Source organism: Gymnoscopelus braueri (assembly GCF_963280865.1).
Source record: "Gymnoscopelus braueri genome assembly, chromosome: 18".
Lineage (NCBI taxonomy): Eukaryota > Metazoa > Chordata > Actinopteri > Myctophiformes > Myctophidae > Gymnoscopelus > Gymnoscopelus braueri.
In genome coordinates, this window is record NC_137618.1 from 11,859,754 (window position 1) to 11,884,202 (window position 24,449).

Genomic DNA, 24,449 nt, shown 5'->3' on the forward strand with positions numbered 1-24,449 from the left:
TAAATAAGACTATAGACTTCTTGTAGCTTAACCCAGGAACGGGAACGCATCTGTGATAACCACTTAAACCATTCTTTTATACTTTGGCTATTCAAAAATGGCAGATCTACGAAGCTTGTAGATCTGCAAAAAAAAAAATCATCGTGTAATTTGGTGCAAATCTTTGAATAAACATTTTTAACTCAAATTTTTGCTTCTGGGGATTCTACAAATGTCTTCTAAATCTTAACAGTTATTTTCTTTGAAAAAAATGTATGTTGCTATATCAGTGGTTCTCAAACTTTTTCATGTCAAGGACCACCCGAAATTATATGTATTTTGTCCGCGGACCCCCCGACTAAAAATATTTTGTTCCAGGGACCCCCATAAGCAAAGATTTGAGTTAAAGATGCACATATTCAAAGATGTGCACACATTTAAGATTTTTTTCGATTAACACAACACTGTTAAGTAGTCCTGAGCCCAGCATAATTGATACGCACGTGTGGCAGTGAAATGCCAAGTATGTTAAAATATTGTCTATGTTTCCACTGTGATATATCAGACCCATCCACAGGTGAAACAAGGAACCTACCTGGTTGAGAAAACCAAGAACCCAGGACCACCTGCACAAAGTAAACACCAAGACAAACCCAGAGCCCCACCTGCTCAGGTAACAGGAGTTTATCCTCCTTATGTACTAAAGTCCTCACCTGACACTACACTGCATTTAAAACATAAATTCATGCTAATCATTTGCTGGCTATTGCTATATAACTGCTTATGCATTAATGTGTTCATCACTTTAACTCTATAAACGCCATTGACTCGAAAACGCGTCAATTACTACTTAATCCACCCACGCCATTGACGCGTTTGACGCGTTGGAATCGCGTTCATTGTTTAATCTCTGATCGCGCTATGCTGCTTAAAATTCAATGTTATTATCGAGTTCCACTTACTTCACCGACATCTGCATCCGGTTTCATGACCTGGGTTCCGTTTCCGGTTTTTGATTTTTCCCCCGGTCATTTTCGTCAAGAATAGGTAAAAAACGGGTTTTCACACGGTATGACAGACAAACGGACAGGTTCTCTTCTATAATCTATGGTCTGGGTGACGATCAGTCATCGCCGTCGTGTATCACATCGTAATTTTGAGCGATCAGACGATGTGTGACGACGTCACATCCGTTTTCATGTTTTTCCCCTGTCTAATCGCTCAAGAAGGGTAACAGTGACCCAAGGAGCTGATCAAACTGTCATGTGCTGCTCTCTAGTGGCGGATTTGTGCTGCGTCTTTAAAAAACAGTCTGATAAATTATTTTCATGAAGATTTTCAAAATATAAAAATAAAAAAAACACGAAAATTGCTGGCAATGGGGGAGTACTTTATGAAAATACTCTGGCAGTCAAAGAGTTAATGTAGCGGCTAACGTTAATATATTCACTTGATGATTTGTCAAATAAATGTACCTGGTGTGTTAAAAGTAATAAGTACATATTTCCCTCTGAAATGTAGTGGAGTAAAAGTGTAGTACCTCAACATTATACTCAAGTACAGTACTTGAGTAAATACACTTAATTTCTCCTGTTGAATGAAAACAGAGACACACCTCAAGCATTTCATTACTGGAGTGTAGTTTATGTAACAAATGAATGGGGGGTTTCTTCTGGAGAGTATATGAGGTTGTACAAGAGTTACAATTAAAATTATAAAATAGAACCTTTGGCCATCTGGCTTCCACAGTTAGAATATTCACAGAAATGTGCAAACTCTTATTTGTAAATTGCTTCACCTCCAAAATGAACTTGACCCCTATGCTCAATTGACTTGCGATGTCACATGAAAGAGGCCAGTGGGCATTATGTTTCATCCCTGCTTCTGATCAGACTGAATTAAATACATGCATCTGCTTTTGGGAACTGTAGACTGCCTGATATGTGTGATATTTACGTTTGCTGTGTGTGATATTTATGTTTGCTGACATCAAATTCTTCATTTTATTTCATGTTTCTGTCCAGAACATGGAGGAGGCATTGAGACAGATTAGGAATGAGAACAGAGAGGAGAGGAGAACTCTGCAGAGGAAGCACAGGGACAAGGTGAGTCCGGACCTCAATGTTTTAAAATTGTTAAAGAAAATGTGTGTTTAAAAAAAAAAAGGCCTTAAATAGCGGAAATAGCCGATTTCTGCCTACTCGGCTTACGTTTTTCTTTCAGGATGATGCATCTGTGAGTTCAAGGTTGAGCAACTAATGGTGGTGTACAGTGGTTGTGTGTGATTTGTAACATTGTTCACTGTTAGATGGGCCGTTCCCAAATTAAATTAGGTACTATAGGTACATGTAGGTACTTTATTGATTCCCAGAGGGGATCACATTAAGAACAAATTCTCATTTATAATCCTTTTGAGGGAGAGGGGGAATAGGGCTAAAAGAAATCAATCAGGTTACAGTACACAGGATGTACACAAGGCAGGACACACATACAGTACGTACATACGTACATAACAGTAGAAAGTTCAAGTCTTTTGCTCCATCACCCCAGTGACTAGAGCTGAAGGTGCTTCGCTGCTGTGAAAGTACCCAGTGCAAGAGGTTGATGGTGTTGTCCATATGATGGAGATTTTGGCCCTCATGCGTCTTTCCACCACAGTGTCCAGCCAATGACAGAGCCTTTTCTTTTTACCACCGTGTCAATTTTGCAAGCATTCCTCTTGCTAATACTAAACACCCAAAACACAGCAGCATAAAAATGACACTTGCCATTACATTACAAGTGTAATTATTGTCTGATAAAAGTAAAAGATGAAAGGTTCCAGAGGAAGAAAGGTCTGCCTGCCTAGCCCAGCCCATTCTTATAGAGGGCATCGGTGTTGGATTTCCAGTCCAGTTAGTTGTCGATATGGACCCCAGAAAGGTATAGGACTGGACCATTTCCTCCACATCAGGGCCCTGGCCTGATCAGGGCCCTGGCCCCCTGACAGGGGTCAGGGGGGCTCTTTCTTCCTCCAGATGTCCAACACCAACTGGCTGACCTTCAGATGCAAGTGGTTCTCCTTGCTCCGTCGCACAAAGTTCTCCACCAGAGTTCTGTACGCCTCACGTCTTCCATGTCAATGCAGCCCAAAGGTTAGACCACTGGTTCTGACCGTGGAGTCCGGGGGGACCCCCAGGGTGTCCTTGAGGCGTTAGCGGGTCTGTAACTGTGATTACAGACCTCATTTACAGTACAGTCTCCATTTACATGTACAGTCTCAAGAGTTAAATTAATGCTGATGGTTTTACTGGGTCCCAGGCATGAATAAATGGGGGGGGGGTCAGTGGATTAACAAACTGGGGGTCCTTGAAATGGAAAAAAGGTTTAGAATCACTTAGGTCCACTGTTGCCTGGGGATCGCCCTGAGCTCAGTGCGCATACACAGGTACTCTCCGACCACAGCCATCAGTAACATGCAGATTACATTCACAACCGACCAGGACAAGCCTGGAAGGGCGTCGCTATACATCCAGCAGCCGATCAAATGCAACAAATGCACGGAGACGGAGAAGTCCAGGCACTGCTTCACTCGACGGATGAAAAACCACAGGCCGACGGCGCAGGTGAGCGAGTTCAAGACGAACGCCGTTATCGAGAGCCAGCCCTGCGTCGTGGTAAATGCTATGATGTCATAGCTGAAGATCTGGTCCGGTGAACCGTGAGGGTGCACTCCGGCCAACCACAGACGCAAGGAGCCGTAGAAGATGCACTGCATTAGCATCATTTGACACACGATAAGGACTGGGTTCCATACGTAGCTGAGGAAATGAGGTGCCATGGCAGAATGTAGGTTGTACCCAGCAGGCGCAAAAGAGAATAGATGACACCCTCTGCAGTGTAGAGTATGTGTGACTTCAGAGCCTGAAACTGGTATATAAAATGTACAGGTTTGTCTTCGGATTTCTTTTATAGCTACGTCTGTTTGCGGCCGTGTCATCAATATGTAGTCTTGCCCAAATATGGAGTCCACACGACTCCAGACTGTGCTCCAAATACTCTAAAAAATACTAAAAAAATACTAACAAACATGGACATTGTGAGAGGCCCTTTGGAGCTTAATCCTAGCTTAGAACAATGCGACAAGAAAGAGCCCACAGGTTGGTACGTCAGGTGTACAGCTTTAAAAGTGTATCTGTGGTTGTTGAGTTTCTGTGTGTGTTTTTTACTTTCCGTCTTCTTCTTTTGTAGAAAGGAATCATGTTCGAGATCCGATTAGATGACGGAGGGACGAAAGAGGAGGTCGAAAAGGAGAGGGGTGAAGAAGAAAAAAGGCATGAGCAAAGGAAAAAGGAGTCTGATGGAAAAGAAGAGCAAGAGGTAAGTGGACAATATGGATGTTTTTTGTCTGTGTCTCTCTCGCTCCCCCTGCTCTTCTCCCTCCCTCTGTTATCTCCATCACTCTGTCTTCCTTTCACTTTCTCCCTGTATTTTTCTCTCCCTCTCTGTCAGCCATTATGCAACCCATGTGTCCTGATTGTCGACCATTTTCAACCCTATATTTTGGGCATGTCATCATACTGTTTTCAGACATTTAAAAAAATGTTCAAAACTAGGCAATCTATAAGCTCACAAGGTGTTCAGGTGTACATTTTTGCTCTCCGTCTCTCTCTCTCTCTCTCTCTCTCTCTCTCTCTCTCTCTCTCTCTCTCTCTCTCTCTCTCTCTCTCTCTCTCTCTCTCTCTCTCTCTCTCTCTCTCTCTCATCACCAGGGGGTAGACCCGCTGAACCAGACCCTGACCTTCCAGGCAGGGGAGGAGCTGAGAGGCAGGGATTGGTCAGCGGTGGGCGGGTGGGAGGGGCAGGAAGAGGAGGCGAGGAGGGGGTGGGGACAGGAAGCCCCCCACACTCTGCTCAACGCCCTGGCAGAGATGGACCTGGTGTGTTCCATAGCTACACCTGGACAAGGTACTGTGTGTGTGTGTGTGTGTGTGTGTGTGTGTGTGTGTGTGTGTGTGTGTGTGTGTGTGTGTGTGTGTGTGTGTGTGTGTGTGTGTGTGTGGTCCTCTTCAGTGCCAGTATGTCTAGTAAATTTTTCTTATAGCGATTATTCTATTAAGCGATTATTCTATTTTATTCTATGAATCACTTTTTTTATTCATAGAATAATCGAGCAGCACATTTTTTTAATTTTCATATATATAACAACGAATCGACATGAAACAATCAAATTGATCTTTTATAAACAACTTAAGTCTGATTAGCCACTTATCTGTTTTATACTTCATAATCATGCAAAAATACAGACAATAGCCGATCTACATGCTAATCACTGTATTTAAAATCAATTATTTTATTCAAATTGATTTTATAATCAATTCAATCGATTAGTTTGGATTAAGTGTTGCATCCCTACATCTCTTCCCCACATGAAGTTGGCGAGGAGGAAGAGGGGGGTCTAGAGGTGAGGAAGCAGTGGGGAGAAGGTCCTCCTCGAACACTCCTCAACGCCCTGGCCAACGCTGAGCTTACATCATCAACCCTGGCCAACGCTGAGATTACATCATCAACCCTGGCCAACACTGAGCTTACATCATCAACCCTGGCCAACACTGAGATGACATCATCAACCCTGGCCAACGCTGAGATGACATCATCAACCGTGGACGCCACCCAACAGGGTAAGCCGGGACTCCCTCTTTCATTGGTGTGTCACCCATGTTGCGTCTAAACGCTAACATTTAACATTTCACATAAACTATACCTAACCATTAACCCTAACCTCACAAACACTATGCCTAACCTATAACCTTAACCCTAACCCTAACCTCACAAACACTATGCCTAACCTATAACCCTAACCTCACAGAAATTATGCCTAAACCTAACCTCAAAACCATAGTTATATAAAGGTAGACGCCTCCTTAGGCTCTGAGGCATTGGTATCTCCATAGACATATAAAGGTAGACGCCTCCTCTGGCTCTGAAGCGTCGGCATCTCGGACGCACTTCCGCTTCCTCTATGCTTCTGGGGGGCAGCTGGAAATTTCCGTGTGCGTCACAGAAGGGGGCGTTCAGTAGGCCAATCAGACGCAGGTGGGGGCGGGACAACTAGATTCTGACAAGTCCTGGAAAAGACGCGCTGTGGTTGGCCAGTAGTCAACACGCTGTGATTGGCCAGTGCCCGTTCCCCCCGGAAATATGGTGGCTACCATACCAAGCATGTCGCTCCAATGAACTGCAGAGGCCAATGAGGCATCTAGGTTTCTATATCTATGGGTATCTCGGGCGCCATTTTAGCGTAGGAAAGCTTCCCTGAAGCTTCCGCGTGTGTCACAGAAGGGGACGTTCGGTAGGCCAATCAGAGCCAGGTGGGGGTGGGTCTTTTTGTAACCCAGCTCTTAACCCTTTAAAAGGCAGCAGCTGCGCAGCATCCAGTTAGTTGGAACTTGGCAAACTCCACACTCTGGATTTGTGAACTTTCAAAGTTGATAGCTCTGTTCTGACCTGAATAGATAACATTAAGGATGTTGGATAAAGGCAATTCTGCGATGTGGCCAGCTTATTTCATGTAGTCTGTCAGTGAATGGAGACAAAAATATTTTGTGACTATTACTGTTACCGTACTTGAAAGTATTTTGGTATGAAAATATGCAATTTAGATGTAACGAAATATAGGCCTACGCCTACTGGATCCATAACTCCTTGTCTCGCAGTCGCATTTGTGACAAACTTAACCGCTTGAAAATAGGTTGAAAATTCAGCGAGTTGTGATGATTTTAATTGTGGAGAGACCGTCTGCTTCAATGGACATAAATGCATTAGAACAGTGGTTTTCAACCTTTTTCATATCAAGGTCCATTATTTATTCGGCATTTGAGCCATGGAACACCGTTTGATGAGCTTTAGCCTCTCACACCCAAAACTTAGAATATGTTGTTATCGTTCGATAAGATGCTGTCAAAATAACAATTCTTTACGTTCTCTAATTGTGTACCTGTATAGTAAGTAATGCAGATGTTTAACAATTTGACTCTTGAGAGTGTGAAATGTTATACTCAAGATTTAAAGATCTATAAGGGTCCATTTGGTTATCAACTCTCCATCATTTAGCTGGGGACCACCTGGAACCCCCTCAAGGACCACTGGTGGTCCCCGGACCACTGGTTGAGAACCATTGCACTGACAAGTCCCGGAAAAGACGCACTGTGATTGGCCAGTAGTCAACGCGCTGTGAGCGCTGCGATTGGCCAGTAGTCACTTTGAGTGTCAGTTTGCCTACGCTAAAATGGCGGCCGCGATACCAGTTGCTCCAATGAACTACAGAGGCCAATGAGGTATCTAGGTTTCTATATCTATGCTCAAAACCCTGTCCACCTGGGCGAAACACCAGGAAAAGAGACTCTCCCAGGGTAAGCCAGTGGTTCTCAAACATTTTCATGTCAAGGACCCCCAAGTTGATATGTATTTGACCATGGACCCCCATCTAAAAAGATGTTGTGCCAGGGACCACCCATAAGAGAAGATGGGTATATAAAAAAAATAAGAATTATTCAAGTTTTTTATTTATTATTAAATTGTTTAATAGCCGAAATATAAAATTGGGCTAAAGAAGTTAAACTGATTTTGATGCGATAATTAGCTGGGGACCCCCTGGAACCCCCTCAAGTACCCCTGGGGGCCCCTGGACCCCACTTTGAGAACCAATGGGGTAAGAAATGCCTCATACTCTGTTGCACCACGGTGTCGCTTGCCAAAAAGAACAGATCTACAAGCTAACAACGCATCATGTTGCAACGCGTTGTTAGCTTGAAGATCTGTTCTTTTCAGCAGGCGACACTAGCTGTCTTACGGGCATTACGTAACAATACATCAATAAATACATCAAATTAAAAGTAATGTACTGTACTGCATTACTGTTACAAATTGAGTGATTGTATTAATGAAATTTATATTACTAGTTACTAACCCATTCGGTTAAAAAAAAAGAGGTGCCCCCAGAGGTGGTGCCTTTGGGGGCACCACCTCCTTTTTGTGTAGAGACAGGAACAAGGTTTGGCTCCTCCCCTTTCTTAGTCCACTTCCTCCCGGGTGCTTCTGTGTTTATTCCTACTGGTGCTGACAGAGAGATTAGTTACTATTAAGTAGAGTAACGTATTTGTTTTCATAACCTGTTATTCATAGTTTTTGATGGTCCAGTGAATTCATGCACAGCTACTTCCACTTTTATTACATTTTTCAAAATATATACCCTGCACCAACAGAGGGCGCTGAAGCTTCACATATATTGATCTTTCATCATGATGTTGAAATTTAGGCTGATAAATTGCCTTTTAATTCCAGTAAAATGTGTTGGTGTTTTGTGAAAGTAAGTATATAACACATTAATTGACAAAAAGTAATATTGTAATATAACTTATTACTTTTAGCTGAAAGTAATAATGCCCCAACACTTATCCAACCAACGGAATGCCTCGTTTTAATTTAGTTCATTTATGTTTCATAGGTCCTTTACGACTGTGCTATTTCCCCTCACTTTATCGTTAAAGCATGTTTGTAAGCTGTATTTTTAATATCTACAAATGTTTTCATGTTATACTGTACTTGTTATAGAGAATGTGTCTTTCTGAGTAGAATAACCTGAAGTCGACTCTGCTTTTCCTGTCGTTTACACATTTAGAACCAGTGACAGAGGACAGGAGAGAGGAGGAAGGTAAGAGTGATGCAGGGGAGAACAAGAAACAGGGGGATGATGAAGAGGATTCTGACGTGGATGTGGATGAAGAGCGCCTAGAACCGAGGTCGGATGACGATGACACGTGAGTGCATGTACTGGTCTCTGCTCACTAACACCTGCTGTGCTGAAAAAAGAGAGAGATATAGAGCCCCACCCATATATCGGTTTGGCCAAGATTTTCAAATGTTTAAAATCAGCTTCTCTTAATTAGGGCTTAAGTGCTTAAATAAAATAAAGTTGTTTGTATTTTACATTTACGTTTGCTTGTTCATTGTATAATTAATTTTTGTTTTTGTTTTGACGTTTAATGTGTAAACCTTATATCAAATGTGTTGACTTTTATTTGTTTGCCGAAGCTTATAAAACAAATCTCAAATAGAAACTTCAAATTGATTAGAAAATGTTGCACTTTTTGACAAAATGTCGCTCAAAACATTAATAATTGGTGGTCTAGAATTCTCCAAAATCAGATCAGGCATCGGACCCAAATATCTGGCATTGGGCGTGCTCTAGTTGATACTCTTAAACTAGGTGAAAAGACGTGTAACGAGAACTTTGTAAACTTCAGTCAGTGCATCACCATATACTGTATAACCAACCATTTATTTTTCTACGGTTGATCCCAATAAAGAAACATTTATTCAAAAGGGAAATTGTGTTTAGTTTTTTTCATCAGGAAAAGACTGCCAGCACTCACGGAAGTATCCTTCATGGAATTTTATTAAAATCAGGCAAGGGCAAACCAAATTATTTGAATACAAGTAGTACCTTAAAAGACACTTTCCGTGAGTGCTGGCAGTCCTTTGCTGATGCTGAATTCTTCAGAGCCATGCACCCGGTAAATAGTTGATTACTTGTGTGACTGAATTGTGCTCGCATTTATTTTTTCAACTTGGGATTGTTTTTCATCAGGAACTTCGAGGAGTCAGATGAGGAGGTGCTGAGAGAGGAGGTGTCAGAATCCATGAATAACTACTTCATCATGGAGGACGGACACAGCTCCGAGGAGGAGCAGGATGGAGAGAGAGATGATGGAGTGGAGAAGGAACCCAAACAAATTTTAGGTGACAACGTCAACGCTGGACCCATCGAGGCCGGACCGTCCCAGACTGACCAGGAGCTCTGTAGAGTCCAGTCCGAGCATCTAGGAGAGACTCAGGCTACAAACGACGCCCACACAGAGGACAAGCAACGGACTACTTGAGTGTTCATAAATATGGAAATGTTTATTGTGAGCGACTGAAAAAGCAACCACAACAAAAACAAGATAAGAGTGATGATACATTTTGCACAACACTGCAACTTGAATGACTTTACACTTAATCTTACTTTCTGGACATGTGTTCAGTCAAATCTTCAGTGAACTGAAACAAGCTTGATAAATGGCTTTCATTATCAACAATTACAAACAGTTTAAGTTAGCAGGTCTGTGTAATAAGGAACAGGGCAGGAAGCTTATTTCAAGCAGCAATGATTGATAAATCCCAAGATATACTGTATCAGCCAATTGTATGTGTATTGCTAGCCAACTAAATTATATGAACACAAAACAGCTAAAAGTCAGTCAGTTACCTGACAAAATGGCTAGCAGAGGACTCCCACTTTCCAGCCACTGCACAATACTATCTAAATGTGGCTAATGCAGCTGGAGTTCCTACCCTGCTTACTTTTTTTTTGCAGTCAGGCAGAAACCTTGCATCTCCATATTTCAACTCTTCATGTTTTTATTTTATTTTCGGTAAATTAATGCCCACTTCGCTGTTATGAGTGTCATGCAAAAGAAGAGGAAAAAAAAAACATCTACAAGCTCACATTGTCGCATCGCTACAGTGTGAGCTTTTAGATCTGCAATGTTTTCTCTGGTTGTTGTTTTAACCAATGAGTAAGTATTAAAGGGACTACACCATGAACTTTAACTTTTTCTTCTTTTCTGTGTGTTTTTGGTCCCCCCTACCTCTCTTATATCCCCAAAAATACCCCAGTTTGAACACTCAGGCTTTCACAGCAAATCTGGGGTTTTCTGTAAATTGGTCTCAAAACAGGCCAAACAGATTTGCACCCTGACGTGACGTCACGTCAGGGTACAACCCCTCCCGTTTTTCAGTTCCAACCAAACTTTTTCCACACAGAACCAGGAGATAACATGCATACAAACGGGCTCAATAGCGCCCCGTGCCAAACAGGACAATGTGGTATTGCAGGTGAAAGTGCTTTATAAGCCAGAGAGAAGTTAGGTGGAATGAGTATATCTGAGGCTTGATTTAGGCTCAAACCTTTTGAAAAACGTTTGAGGGATATAAACAATATGATATTAAATATTATTATTATTTGTAAAATTCATGGTGTAGATCCTTTAACAAGAGCTTGCGTCTAAAATTAATAATAACTGTACTGGGTGCATTGGAACACAAGTTATTTTTTCCATTTCCTGAAAAGTAACATTTCTGGACAAACAAGGTTTCCACCCGACACAGCGACATTTAAATGGTTATCTGATGACAACACCTGTCCCAACACGACCATGCAGAGCTTCATTGTTCTGCAGAAATATAGATTTTCGAATGTAGCAGTGCTATGTTGTTTGCACATATTTTGTCTATACGTTTAGCTATTCCCATTATTTGTTGCCACAGGCTGGCAGATTACAATAAGCAAGCGAAACAGAAAATACATGATATTTACACTTATTGCAGTGTTATTAAATAAAGCAAAGTTGAGTTCAGTTTCTTAAACAAACAATCAACACGGAATCCACTATTACAACGAATTAAACATTAGTACCTCTTCCAAAATAAAAGCTCTTAAGTATTTTACACATTTGGTGACACCTCCATGCTGTGGTCCCTATCATAAAGAGTATTTATTGCACGACATGACAGTCAACACACCATACATACTTAAAGGAACATTTCACCTTTTTTCAACATAATCTCCATAGGATATCTTCACTAATTCAAATTAGTTTTTACACAGTGGCTCTGGAAGAGTATAGCCATCTATGAGAGCTAATCTCGCAAACCGCAGGATCGATCAGCACCAAACCTTGTATGCAGCTGCCAGGCAATAATTCCTTTCACATAATGTTTTGTGATGTTTTAAATATATTTCACTTGTGGCAATGATCGGTCTGAAACCTTGCCCATAGCACATAGACGACGGACATGATAACTGTTGTCACAGGCTGAGGCTGGTCTAAGTGGATCCTGAGATCCACATTATTTCAATCAGTTCCTACCATGAACAACAGCTTCTATTTCAGAGTGCTAACTGTCCAGGAAGAGAAAGGCTAAAGTTTCCATTAGCTTGGAATCCCCATCGATAGGTATGTTTCCACAGGTAATTGTCCACAGCCCACCTCTGAGACACAGTGAGTAGACGGAAATGGTGCCATCTTAAAATGAGTATTAGTGAGGACCAATTACAAAAATATGTTTGAAAATAGGTGAAGTGTTCCTTTAAGCACATAAGCAACAGATTTGGTCATCTTTTTACCCCAGTGCTTCTTGAGTGTAAACATTTAATAAAATAGTTGCGAAAATTTATATCGACCTCCACCAACAGAGAAAATCCTTCATGTTACTACTGTAACTCCCTTAACATATAAAGTAAGACCTTAAAGCTCAATCATACTCCATTGCACAATGGCGCCACTTGCTGACAAGAACAAGCTAACCAAGAACCTCCATCAGGTAGATTTCAGAGCAACAGTACAAACACAGTTGTACGTACTGGAAAACAAGACGATTGTTGCCTCCATCTCTCAATCATGGATGATAATAAAACTTATATAACTTAAATTTAGCGCTTTCCTAAGTATTTTGTTAGGGAAATGATAATAATAATGCCACCGCCTCTGAGGATTTAAATAGTCTAATAAAACTGAATCTCACTACATTTGAGATTGTCCCGTAAAAAGACTCTCCTATTGTGTTCTGTAATTCGGGTTATGACGCTCCTGTATCAGGTCTTGAAGACAGGTTGTGCAAGAACCATCACAGGCTCGCTGACCTTTATTGTAAGACAGATCAGACTTGCATTTGTGTTGTTTGCATGAACACGCACCACAAAGATCACCATATTGTATCACTTGAGGAAGAATCTGAATCCAAACGTGCAGAAGTGCCCGAGATGATGGCAAAAGTCCAGAGTTACCTGGCAAAAGTCCAGAGTGTGATAAATGCACGGTCACAGATGATCGGCGAGATCAAACGCTTGACCAAGACTGCACGAGTCGTCAAAGACCAGCTGAACCTCAACCAGCCAGAGATGGTTGAGGTTAAAACAGCAGAGCAACAAGCGGAGGGTTTCATTAAAGAACTGAAAGTGGCAATCGCTGACCTCAACAAGAAACGTGTTGAGTTGGCGCATCTCTCTCACTCTGACGATCATCATCGCCTTGTCCTGTTCCTGTCAAGCCTGCCCACTCTGCTAAACGAGTACCAGAAGAACACCATGGTTGACTTCAATCTGCCCGACACCACCTGTGTGATCAGATGTGCAGCTCTACTGGCTCAGGAAATCAATCTGCAGAGGCTGAAGATCTGTGCAGTGGATGTGACCCTTGACCCAGACACCGCACACTGTAACCTCATCGTGTCCCCGGATGGGAAAGCAGTGATGCATGGGGCAACACCCCAGACTGTTCCTGATGCTAACAAGAGATTTAAATATCTTTTTATGATGTGGATGCAAACACCCACATCTATACGTTCTTTGGCCAGTGCTTTAGTGAGAGACTGCATCCATACCTGTGCACTCAATCTGATCGCTCTCCATCTGATCTCAAGCCTCTGACTATCGGGTTATGACGCGATGTGCTGTTAACTTTAAGATCAGTTCCTGTCAGTGACTATCACTCCTCTCAATATGTGATGGTAGCTCCCGTGTCAAAATTGGTAATTGTTTTATGTTAATATATAGGCGTTTATATATTACTCTCTGGGACAAAATTGCACTAAATGCGACAAAGCATAGATGAGGCATAACAGCTCTGATTTGGCTCCAACAGTCAACGTATTGGAATATTTGGAACAAAAGGGCCAGGTCACATGGAACACAGGAAGTGCATGATTGTCATTCACGTCGACTCAACATCAACACTTTACACAGATCTGCTGTTATTACCTTTTATGGTGTTTGATTGTGTTAAGTTTATATAGTGCACTGGTTCTCAAAGTCAGGACCGGGGACCACTAAGGGTCCAAATGGATCCGTAACTGTGGGAGTGTATACAAATGGGTCCATTTGTACACTCCCACAGTTCAATAAACACTGAGGACTTTACTGTGTCGATTGGGGTCCCAGATCAAAACAAAACAGTATCAAATGGGGTTCCGTCCGTGGCCTAATGCATATCAAACCGAGGGTCCTTGAAATTAAAAAGGTCGACCATTAGAGCACCGACATCTGACATCACTGCGACATCATAGAGGGCGCCATCTCCCTGGGCCACGGCGTTGATGTAACTAACGCTAACTAACTAACCAACTAATGTAACTCAATATCATCAAAACGACAGAGTCAAATACCTGACAAAATCACCACAATAATTTGTTTATTTTTGGAACACAGTTCTTATATGACGCGATCTAAGATTTGCCTTTGGGGATTCCAATAGAAAGGACTTCGGTAATCTATGACTGACCAGTCATCTGGTCTATCATCTATCACAGACCCATTGATACCTGGAACGCATCTGTGTCACTTTAGATTTCTTTGGCTATTCAAAAATAGCAGATATACAAGCTCATAGCGCGGCGAGCTTGTAGATCTGCTATTTTTGAAAAATCGAGGAAAAAAAATGTGGGTTTTTCTTTAAAAAAATTTTTAGGATTTAGAAGACATTTCTAGAATCTTCTCAGGTCTTAACTCTATAACTGCCAAAGACGTTTATAAACGTCTTTGAGAAATTAGCTGTTGCCTGCCAAAGACGTTTAAAAATGTCCTAAAAAAAAAAAAAAAAAAAAACGTTTCAAAAAAAAAAAAAATCTAAAAAAGATTCTCTAATTATTTAGTATTGACACCTTTTCGATATTCCAAGCGAATAAGGAGATAACAATTTCCAAAGATTTGCTGCTCCATCCACTTCAATGTTAAAATTGAAACGGACAAACAATTCACAATGTTTTTTGGTTTGAAACCACTGGTTTTGAGCTATTTTCAAACATCAAACAACACATGACAACAAGGTCAAATTGACCTCGTTGACATTTGTGAAACCACACCTGAATCTCATCTGTGATTAGAAATTTTCTGGGGATCAATCATACTTGAGAAAAATATTTTGTGGCTATGCGAAAAGGTACCAAAATCGGTCAAAACCCTGGCAGAGGCTACAGACTTTTCTGAAAAACTCTGGCAGGGTAAGAGTTAATGGGTTAACTATACTGGAACTCCAATTTACACGGTACAATCCTCAGTGTTAACTCTGAGAGCGCACAAATGTAACCAAATGGACTCTCATTTGTACGCGCTCAGAGTTACATACCCATAAAGGTCCATTTGGACCCCCGTTGGTCCCCGGACCCGACGTTGAGAAACAGTGCTGCCGAGCACACACCCATACCCATCCGGGTGGGGTGGGGGGCGGGATGGGGGTCCGGGGTGGTGGGACGTTATCATCGCTCCAGTCTCGTCATCAGGGGCTCCATGGCCGCCAGGAAGCAGGCCTCAAACTCCTGGTCGGAGAAGCGCTCCACGGAGAGCCGGGCGTTGCGTCGGACCTCCAGCCGCGCGGCGGGGGTCAGCGCCAGGATGGCGTCCATGGCGGCGGCGTAGCTGTCCTCGGTGTCGGCCAGGAAGCCCGTCCGGGCGCCCTCGTACGGGACCACGATGTCCAGCTTGGGGCCGCCCGACTTGTGGGCCAGGACGATGGTACCGGCCGCCATGCACTCCACCACACCTGAGGAGAGAGAGAGGAGAGAGACGATGAAAGGCATGGGGAAAGAGAGGAAAATGTGTGTGTGTGTGTGTGTGTGTGTGTTAACAAACCATTCCATGCCAGACGTTAATATCATAATGTACTCACCAGTGCCAACGTGTTATTGTTGTTTTTTTCACGTCGCCATAGATCTTGTTAAAATCCTTAAGATTGAGCCGTGCACTGTCTGTTTACATCCGCGAGATCTCACTGAATCTACCAGTGAAAACCACATGTCAAACGGACCTCCATGGTTGTAGTTAGAGCGGATTACGTTAAACAGTGATATGCGAGGAGAAAAAAAAAACTACAGGAAGAGAATTGAGTTTCAGTTTCGTCTGTAGAACGAGGGCCGACGTGATCGGCGAAACCGGATCCCAAATAATTCTGTTTCCGGTCTTCAAAAAAATTCCGAAAGTGCACCTGGGGGGGGATCTACGCGAACCGGCGGTTCGCGTAGATCTACGCGATTGGCACGCTGCGGCTTTAAATAGGTTCGCGTAGATCTACGCGATTGGCATTCAATGTGTTAATGTGTGGTAGATAGGGGTCATGTAGTGCAACAGTTAATCGAACTAATCGATTTAATCAATTATAATAAATAATCAACTTGAATTTGAAAAAATAACTAAAATAGCTGTCGCTATGCTTGTAGATATGCTGTTTTTGTGCGACACTGTTGTATGACGAAGTATAAAATAGGGCTTAATTGGTTAATCAGACTAATTAATTTAGTGTATTATAAAAAAATCTTTTTTTGCAACAATCCGTTAATCTAAAGCAAAAAAATCTAAAGTAAAAAACCCTGCGTGTCTCGATTATTCGATTCATCGAAAAAAGTAATCGATATAATGATCGCTAAGAAACCAGTAGTTGCAGCCGTGGCAGCCCTAGAGTCATGTGACGCCATCCAGCCCTTTACCTATGCCAAAGTGTTCGTTCCACATGGTGTGCAGTCCGATGGTGGCGTCCACCAGCTCCCTCTTCAGCTCGTCGAACGGCACGTTGAGCTTGAACTCCACCCTGTCGGCCACGCCCAGCTCCTGACACACGCCCCTCAGCATCAGCACCCTGTCCTCGTCCTCCTGGTTCCTGCAGCCGCCTATCAGCACCAGCCTGAGCACACCGATGCAACACTTAATCCAACTAACCCATTTAACCCATTAAGACCTGGGGTTTTTTGAAAGTTTGGAAATTTTGAAAAAAAAATCGAAAAATGTTTTTTTTAAAGATTTTTTCAAAAATAGCAGATCTACAAGCTCATAGCGCGGCACTCGGTGCCGCGCTATGAGCTTGTATATCTGCTATTTTTGAATAGCCAAAGACATCTAAAGTGACGTGTGATGCGTTCCAGGTCTTAATGGGTTAATAGATTATCAAAAACAGAATTGGTAATTTTATGAAATTATAGGTAAAGAATTTCAAAAACAAAGAACCATGAAATAAATAGTGAAAATAGCAGATCTACAGGGCATGCTCTCCGCTTGAGCATGTACATCTGCTAGTTTCACTATTTTTGCACGACACCATAGTCCAACGGAGTATGAAAAAAGGTGGTTATCCGATTTGTTGATATATATATATATATATATATATGTATATATAAAATAAAGTAATCGACAGAACAATCACTTATAAAATAATCGTGAGTTGCAGGCCCTACCTGAGCGACTCCCGCCCGCCGGGCCCCTCCCCTTTCCTGTCCAGCAGGTTGCGGAACGCCCGGATCTGCAGGCGGTGGTCCTTCTCTGGTCGAAACTGTGCCACTGACACGATGGAGTGACACTTCCTGTCTACGCCACTAGGGATTATTTTACTTTTGAAAAAAGTAAAATAATAATAATTTCAATTAATAATTTACATGTGTTTTTGGCATTGAACATTGCAACATATAAATAAAAGTTATATTTCTGCGTTTAGGCATTGTAAACAAAAATTGCACAAGGCATATGAAATAACTTAAATACACACCGATTTGACTGACAATGACCCGATTACCAATAATCAAAATAAATAAGGTACTATGGCCAAAACAAACCATACAGTATCTACATTTTTCATTGTGATCCGACGCAATCTGAGCTTGTAAATCAGCTATTTCCGCAATTTTTCAACACATTAATTCATACAGATGAAAGCATTCTAACGATTACGCAAAAATTATTGCGATCATGCAATTACGTAATCATTTTAACGGGCCTACCTGACTCCTCCTCCTCCAATCCCGCCTTCTTCATCTTCTCCTCCACTTCCTAGTTCCTGGCCGAGCTCCTCCCACCCGTCCTCCGCCTCCTCGTCCTCGTCCAACGGGGTGGCCAGGAAGGCGGCCACGTCGCAGGGCGGGTACACCAGGCAGGTGCGGCTGGGGGCGCGCCACAGGGACAGGATGTGACCCAGCGTCCAGGTGGAGTTGACCATGATCACGTCGCTACAGGAACCCGCCAGGCCGTACAGCAGAGCGAAGCAGCAGTAGTAGAGGACCTTGATCGCACTCAGCACGGGGTTAGCGGAGATGTAGTCAGCGTTGTTGAACCTGGGAGAGACAGACAGACAGACAAAATAAATGAATTACAGTAAAGACTGTCCATCAGATCCAACGGATGGAATTTCAACGTAATTCACAATGTTTTCAGCATGAATTTGTAATTTGTGAATAATAGTCATTTGTGAATAAATGTCATAGTTGTAGTTAGTCTCCAAAAAAGTGGCTCTAAAATTTGTTTCGAAAAGGTTTTTCCACCAGGTGATCTTAGTAAGTGGACCACTGATTTTGTGACAAATCTTCCCAAAATGTTCAGATGTTTTCACCTTTTCCTTTCTTTTTAACTCTCTCAGTGCCAAGCCCCGAGTTATCCCGAGTTTTTTGTTAACACATTAACTGCCAAGACCGTAGTCCTACGGGCCGTTAAATCCAACTGTTAAGCGCCGAGACCGTAGCCCTACGGGCTGCGGTCTTTTCGCGCATGCGCGGTCCGGGTGCACTTTCGGAATTTTTTTGATCCACTTCCGTTTCCGGTTTGATGACAGGAAATAGAATTATTTGGGATCCGGTTTTCACGATCACGCCCACTCCCATTCTACAGACGAAACTGAAACTCAATTCTCTTCCTGTAGTTTTTTCTCCTCGCATTTCACTGTTTAACGTAATCCGCTCTAACTCAAACATGGATGCCCCGTTTGACACGCGATCTTCACTGGGAGATACAGGGAGATCTCGCGGATGTAAACAGACTGTGTAGCGCTCAATCTTAAGGATTTTAACAAGATCTATGGCGACATGAAAAAAACAAAAAAACAACAAAAACACCTTGGCACTGGTGAGTACATTATGAGATTAGCCCTTGGCAGTGGATGTGTTAATACCCTCAGTGCCAGAACGAGATTATTATTATTTTTTTTAATGTTCAGAACCCAAGATATCATTATCTGAAGATTTGCAGCTCCATCCACTCTTTGTTTAACTTATAACTGAAAAAGGCTGTATCTTGCTTCCTAAGCACTTTTTTTTTTACAAAAAATGCTGGCACAGTTCGCAATATATTTTTTATTTCATTGGCACTGAGAGAGTTAACACATTGACTGCCAGAATTATTTCAGATTTTTAGCTGTAGCCTGCCAGAGATTTTTCATTGAAAAAAAAAAGTTCTCAGGAGCCGAGAATTTTTAAGTTTTAAGTTAACAAGGAAGTGGATAGGAGTCTAAATCTTCGAACAATCATATCTCCTTGGTCTTAAGGTCAAATTAAAAAAAAAAAACGGGAAAAAAAAAAAAAAAATTTTTTAAATAGAACCCAGATCTGCGTTCTTGGCAGCCCACGTATTTATTAAAAATAGAACGCAGATCTGCGTTTTTGGCAGCCAATGTGTTAAGTTTTGTAAAAAAAATAAAATAAAAAAATAACAGTTCTGCAAACGCAGTGAGCTTGGAGATTTTCGCTATTTGTCACATGACAAAGCATGTAAATGCCTACACTTTTGTAAACAGTGTTGTGTGAGTTGTGTGATTCCTCTCCTGTTCAGACCTGGGGTTCCTCTCTCTGACCGCAGAGAGCATGTCGGTGCTGACCGTGGGGTAATGGACGTAGCTGGCCACCTCACAGCCTCCCAGGTAGCGGAACAAAGGCAGCGTGAAGGCGTAGCCCATGGAGTCCACGTACAGATCTGGTACGAGGGCCGTCAGCGCCTCCCACCCTGCCAACATCACAACACAGAAAGGGTTAGCTCACATCGCGTTGGGTCATGGACAGATAACCAGTGGTGTAAAGTAACTAAGTACATTTACTCAAGTACTGTACTAATAAGTACACTTTTACATTAACCCATTAAGACCTGGAACTGTGTCATTTTTTGATTTGAGCTAAAAAGCAGTATTTTACACTTTTAGCTATTCAAAAATAGCAGATATACAAGCTCATAGCGCGGCACCGAGTGCCGCGCTACGAGCTTGTAGATCTGCTATTTTTGAAAAATCGTGAAAATGTGTGCAAATCTTTGAATATATATATTTTTAAAGCGAACATTTTTAACTCAAATCTTTGCTTCTGGGGGTCCCTGGAACAAGATATTTTGATGGGGGTCCGCAGCCAAATACATATAATTTTGGGGGTCCTTGACATGAAAAAGTTTGAAAACCACTGATATAGAAACATACGTTTTTCAGAATACTGTTGAGATTTAGGAGACATGTAGAATCGGCTTCAGGTCTCAATGGGTTAATGGAGTACAATGGTACAATTTTCAATACTTTTACTTCTACTCCACTACATCTCAGAGGCAAATATTGTACTTCTACTCCACTATTTATTTGAAAACTTTAGTTACTAGTTATTTGTAAAACATACATTAACCACTTAAGCCCTATATACTTTGGCTATTTGAAAATAGCTGATCTACAAGCTCATGCGACGCGTTGTGAGCTTGTAGATCTGCTATTTTCAAAGGATTTTTGTGAAAACGTGTGATATGGGACCTTCTGCATAATGAGTACGTTTACTTTTGGTACTTGGAAGTACATTTTGATGCCAATACTTTGGTACTTTTACTCAAGTACATTTTGAATTCCGGACTTTTACTTGTAACAGAGTATTTCTATATTGCAGTATTGATACTTTTACGTAAGTAAAAAATGTCAGAACTTTTCCCACCCCTGCAGATAACCAATTATCTTAAATGATTCCTTTTTATTTTATTTATTCTATTTAGAAACATTTTTAACGAAGAGGCTCCTAGGGTGGCTCCTATGGGATCACGTATAGACCCCCTGAGGGACCCCGGGCAAAGACGACGTATACAGGTTTTAAGTGGTTAACATTACCTAGAAACATGGAGCCCACGCTCTGTCCGATCAGGGTGAAGTGAGGCCATAGGCTGGCCTCAACCAGCAAACGGTGACGGAGGAAGACGAAGGTGACAGGCCGAGGCAGCGTGATGTTAAAGCGCTGTCGCGCTCCTTCCAAAATCTGCTCCCCGGTCACGCCCTGGTCTCCAGTGTACACAGCGAAAGCAACACTGGGGTATCTGAATGGAAGTGATGGGGAAAAAATTGTAATCTATCTATACATGAACATAAATTTGTACATATCTGTGGAAAGGATAAAACGCAAAAAAGCTCAAGAGCTTATTTCCATTGTGTTACTTTAAATTCCCCATTCAAGTTTAAAGAAAGCTGCATATGTAACTGTATATTTTTATATTTTAAAGTTTTGTGCTGTTGTTGGTTTGTCCAGTTGTTTGAGTGTTGAATGTTTAATGGACCAACCAAAGAACACGCTTTTTGTATAGGATTGGCCGTCTAGTCAGTAAGAATACTCTGAAGATTCTTGCAGGGGCCCACATACAAGGTTATTACGATTATGCATGCTCCTCATGGTATCACAACACCTCCAAGGCCTTAAAAACAAGGCCCCAAACATCCCAAAACAAACTAGTAAGGCTACGTCTTGGCCTCAATCACAAAACCCATCTAACCCCTGCTCATTTTGCTAGGATTGGATGGCTCAGGGTTGAGGACAGAGTACAGCAACTTGCAATGGGCCTGGTGGTCTTTAAGATACACCACAACATTGGGATCCCCCTGTATTTGTCAAAATACTTCCAAAACGTTAATGAAGTCCACGATCATAACACCAGAGGCAGCTCCACGAATCATGTTCAACCCAGATTTGGCTCAACAAAGGGAATGAACTCGTTCTCATGCTATTCAACAAAAATGTGGAATGCCCTACCAAAAGGAGTAAAGGAGTGTAAAACCCTACTCACCTTCAAAACTGCCCTAAAGATACACCTTCAGGAGGCTGCAATTCGAAAATGGCCCCTGTCTAAGTCTTAACCTATATATATTTTTCACCCTTCATACCAGTAACCTGTAAGCTGATTGTATGACGTTCTGTATAGTAGTGTGTATATCTGTCTGTCTCTTATATGTCATCATGATTTGTGTGCATGGGGATCTCATTATAAACAAGCTCAGTGCTTAATGAGTCTTCCAGTTTAGTAGACCTTGTATTGTGAATTTGTACTTCCATGTACTGTTGTTCTCATGTCTTACTAAATAAAGTACATCAATCAATCAATCAATCAATCAAAAAACACAATGGAAACAATCCCTTGAATTTTTTTCTTTGTCTCATCCATTTGGCGTCTTTAATTTGATGTACAGCTGTACTTTAAAATAATCAATCAATCACACTTTGAGTGCAAATGTGTGTGTAAACTAACTGAGTGCCATGTGTTTGGGACATATAATCCATAATCCATATAAGTATATTGATACAATTTTATCATACTAGACAAGTATAGCAAAGAGGAACAACTCGATATTGCCTCAGTCTTGGTGTGTGTTTTGTTTTAAAAATGTGTGTTGGTTGTTCACTTGTTCTGGAGGGAGCGCAGGGCGCACCACAGCACCCTCTCCCCGCCGCCACCGGCGTTGCAGTACGGGTGGAAGAAGCCCACGGTGGGGGAACCACCGTCCCGGGCCCGGCGGGCTCTCCGGCGGCCCTGGAGCCACGTCCGAACCCCGACCACCACCAGAACCAGCACCAGCGCCAGAACCAGGCTCAGGTAGACACATGGCAGAACCAGGGACCACAGCAACCTGAATCAAGAAGGTTTTATGTGTCACTCCTCTTGGTACAAGAAGCTAAATGCAATTTTGTGTACTGTGCTAACAACAATGATAACAGGACCACATGGGGAATAAGTGCTTCATTTCACTCATATATTGAGCTCAAATTTGTATTTATTTTGTCAAAATAAAATCAATCACTCAATCAGTCAATCAATAATAATAATAATAATAAAAAAGAAAAACTAAGATAAGAATAAAATAAAAACACGAAGCCTTCAACGCTATCCACATCAGCATAACATAATAATGAGGGCAGGGAGGAGGGGACCAGACAAACTTATACAAATGTGCAACAATGCGAAGCGTGCGTGAGGCATATAAATGTGCAAAAAGGCATATTAGAAAAACACTATATGCTATATAACAGAAAACACATATAGCAGCCATAGTGACCATATCTATATACTAGTAGTAGTAAGCAGTAGCCCTAGAATGGCTGGGGGATATTACATACATTTCATGTATTCCATTAGGCTGTACAGTACACAGCCTGACAGCCATCCCATGTCTGGGGACTCATAGGGGCGACATAAAAAGTTGTTGTGCTCCGTTTGTACTCACCCAATATACGGTATGGTACATAAACCAGTGGTTCTCAACCTTTTCAGGCCGTGACCCAGCAAAAGTATTATATTTGAACTGGGAACCCCTCATCCTGACAAGCACTTGGAGTTGTAGGAGTTGAGGTATTACATTTAGTTTGACTCGGTTCCACAGATAACTATTGTGAAAATAGCCAATCTACCCCAAATCTGCTATTTTCAAATGGCCTATGTATAAAATAGGGCTAGAGTGGTTAATGTATGTTTTATAATATAATAATGTATATCTGCAAAGTAACTAGTAACTAAAATTGTCAAATAATTGTAGTGGAGTAAAAGTACAATAATTGTCTCTGAGATGTAATGGAGTAGAAGTAAAAGTATTGAAAATTGGAAATACTCAGTAAAGTAAAAATACTAGTACAGTACTTGAGTAAATGTACTTAGTTATTTTACACCACTGATAAATAACACGAGAACGTAGCTTGGAAAAAAAACAGATCTACAAGCCCAAAACGCGTCACGATGCCACACGTTGTGAGCTTGTAGATCTGTTCTTGTTTTGGTCGTCGTACTACGTCAGTACAGAGTGGATCAGGTTTTAGAATCGCGTGTCCTTCTTGCAGAGAAAATGTCTATTTGTGCAACGATCTGAACGTGTTTACTACAAGACTGTAATAATGACCTTATTAGATTATCATAATGCTGTAATTACCTGATTAGATCGCAGCAACACATAGAGAAGTGCTGGTGATCATGGTGGTGATGATGATGATCGTGTCCTTCCATTTTGACAACACAACACAACCTCTGACTCCGGAAGTGTTCGTCTTGTTGTTGTTGTTCTTCTTCTTATTATTTGAGCGTTACATATATACCGCCACCTACAGTACCGGAGTATGTAGTAGGAAACAAAAGCGATACTATTTTTTTATATATATTATGCAGTGGTGGAAACTAACTAAGTACATTTACTTAAGTACTGTACTTAAGTACAATTTTGAGGTATTTGTACTTTACTTCAGTATTTCCAATTTCCAATACTTTTACTTCTACTCCACTACATCTCAGAGGCAAATATTGTACTTTTACTCCACTACAATTATTTGAAAACTTTAGTTACTAGTTCTTTTGATTGATTGATTGATTGATTGATTGATTGATT

At 41.6% G+C, this 24,449-nt stretch overlaps 3 protein-coding genes across 4 annotated transcripts in view; 1 reads left to right on the forward strand and 2 right to left on the reverse strand.

The window, feature by feature from the left end:
- LOC308106234 (serine/threonine-protein kinase Nek5) overlaps positions 1-11,653 on the forward strand; it is a gene marked incomplete at its 5' end in the record, with an annotated part of 30,736 nt that extends 19,083 nt beyond the window's left edge. Inside the window, 7 exons of the mRNA XM_080457290.1 lie at positions 545-652; positions 2,004-2,084; positions 4,210-4,338; positions 4,731-4,926; positions 5,394-5,639; positions 8,639-8,777; positions 9,608-11,653. Coding sequence (XP_080313416.1) covers positions 545-652; positions 2,004-2,084; positions 4,210-4,338; positions 4,731-4,926; positions 5,394-5,639; positions 8,639-8,777; positions 9,608-9,899 — 1,191 coding nt within the window. The 3' untranslated portion in view covers positions 9,900-11,653. The remainder of the gene's footprint in view (positions 1-544; positions 653-2,003; positions 2,085-4,209; positions 4,339-4,730; positions 4,927-5,393; positions 5,640-8,638; positions 8,778-9,607) is intronic.
- On the reverse strand, positions 3,356-3,799 carry LOC308073728 (protein SYS1 homolog; the record flags this gene model as incomplete). The annotated part of the gene is made up of 1 exon (XM_080412816.1): positions 3,356-3,799. The coding sequence occupies one exon, from the start codon at positions 3,797-3,799 to the stop codon at positions 3,356-3,358; it is 444 nt and encodes a 147-aa protein (XP_080268942.1).
- A 4-nt stretch (positions 11,654-11,657) lies between the features above and the next one.
- LOC308073718 (GDP-Man:Man(3)GlcNAc(2)-PP-Dol alpha-1,2-mannosyltransferase-like) lies at positions 11,658-24,082 on the reverse strand. 2 transcript variants are annotated; one of them, XM_080412801.1, is made up of 8 exons: positions 24,000-24,082; positions 22,485-22,709; positions 20,928-21,130; positions 19,636-19,804; positions 17,818-18,147; positions 17,278-17,415; positions 16,537-16,730; positions 11,658-15,596 (listed from the first exon to the last, which is right to left on the reverse strand). In XM_080412801.1, the coding sequence occupies exons 1-8, from the start codon at positions 24,071-24,073 to the stop codon at positions 15,313-15,315; spliced, it is 1,617 nt and encodes a 538-aa protein (XP_080268927.1). In that variant the 5' UTR covers positions 24,074-24,082; the 3' UTR covers positions 11,658-15,312. The 2 variants fall into 2 exon arrangements, with proteins under 2 accessions (XP_080268927.1, XP_080268926.1); XM_080412800.1 differs by having other exon boundaries at positions 17,278-17,430.
- Between the last annotated feature and the right edge of the window lie 367 nt (positions 24,083-24,449).

Coding starts and splice junctions, on each gene's coding strand:
- LOC308073718 (XM_080412800.1), bottom strand. CDS start 24,073: ATGGAAGGACACGATCATCATCATCACCACCATGATCACCAGCACTTC. Junction 22,710..23,999: donor TGTTGCTGCGATCTAATCAG/GTAATTACAGCA, acceptor TTCTTGATTCAG/GTTGCTGTGGTCCCTGGTTC. Junction 17,431..17,817: donor ATTGGAGGAGGAGGAGTCAG/GTAGGCCCGTTA, acceptor TTTTTTCAAAAG/TAAAATAATCCCTAGTGGCG.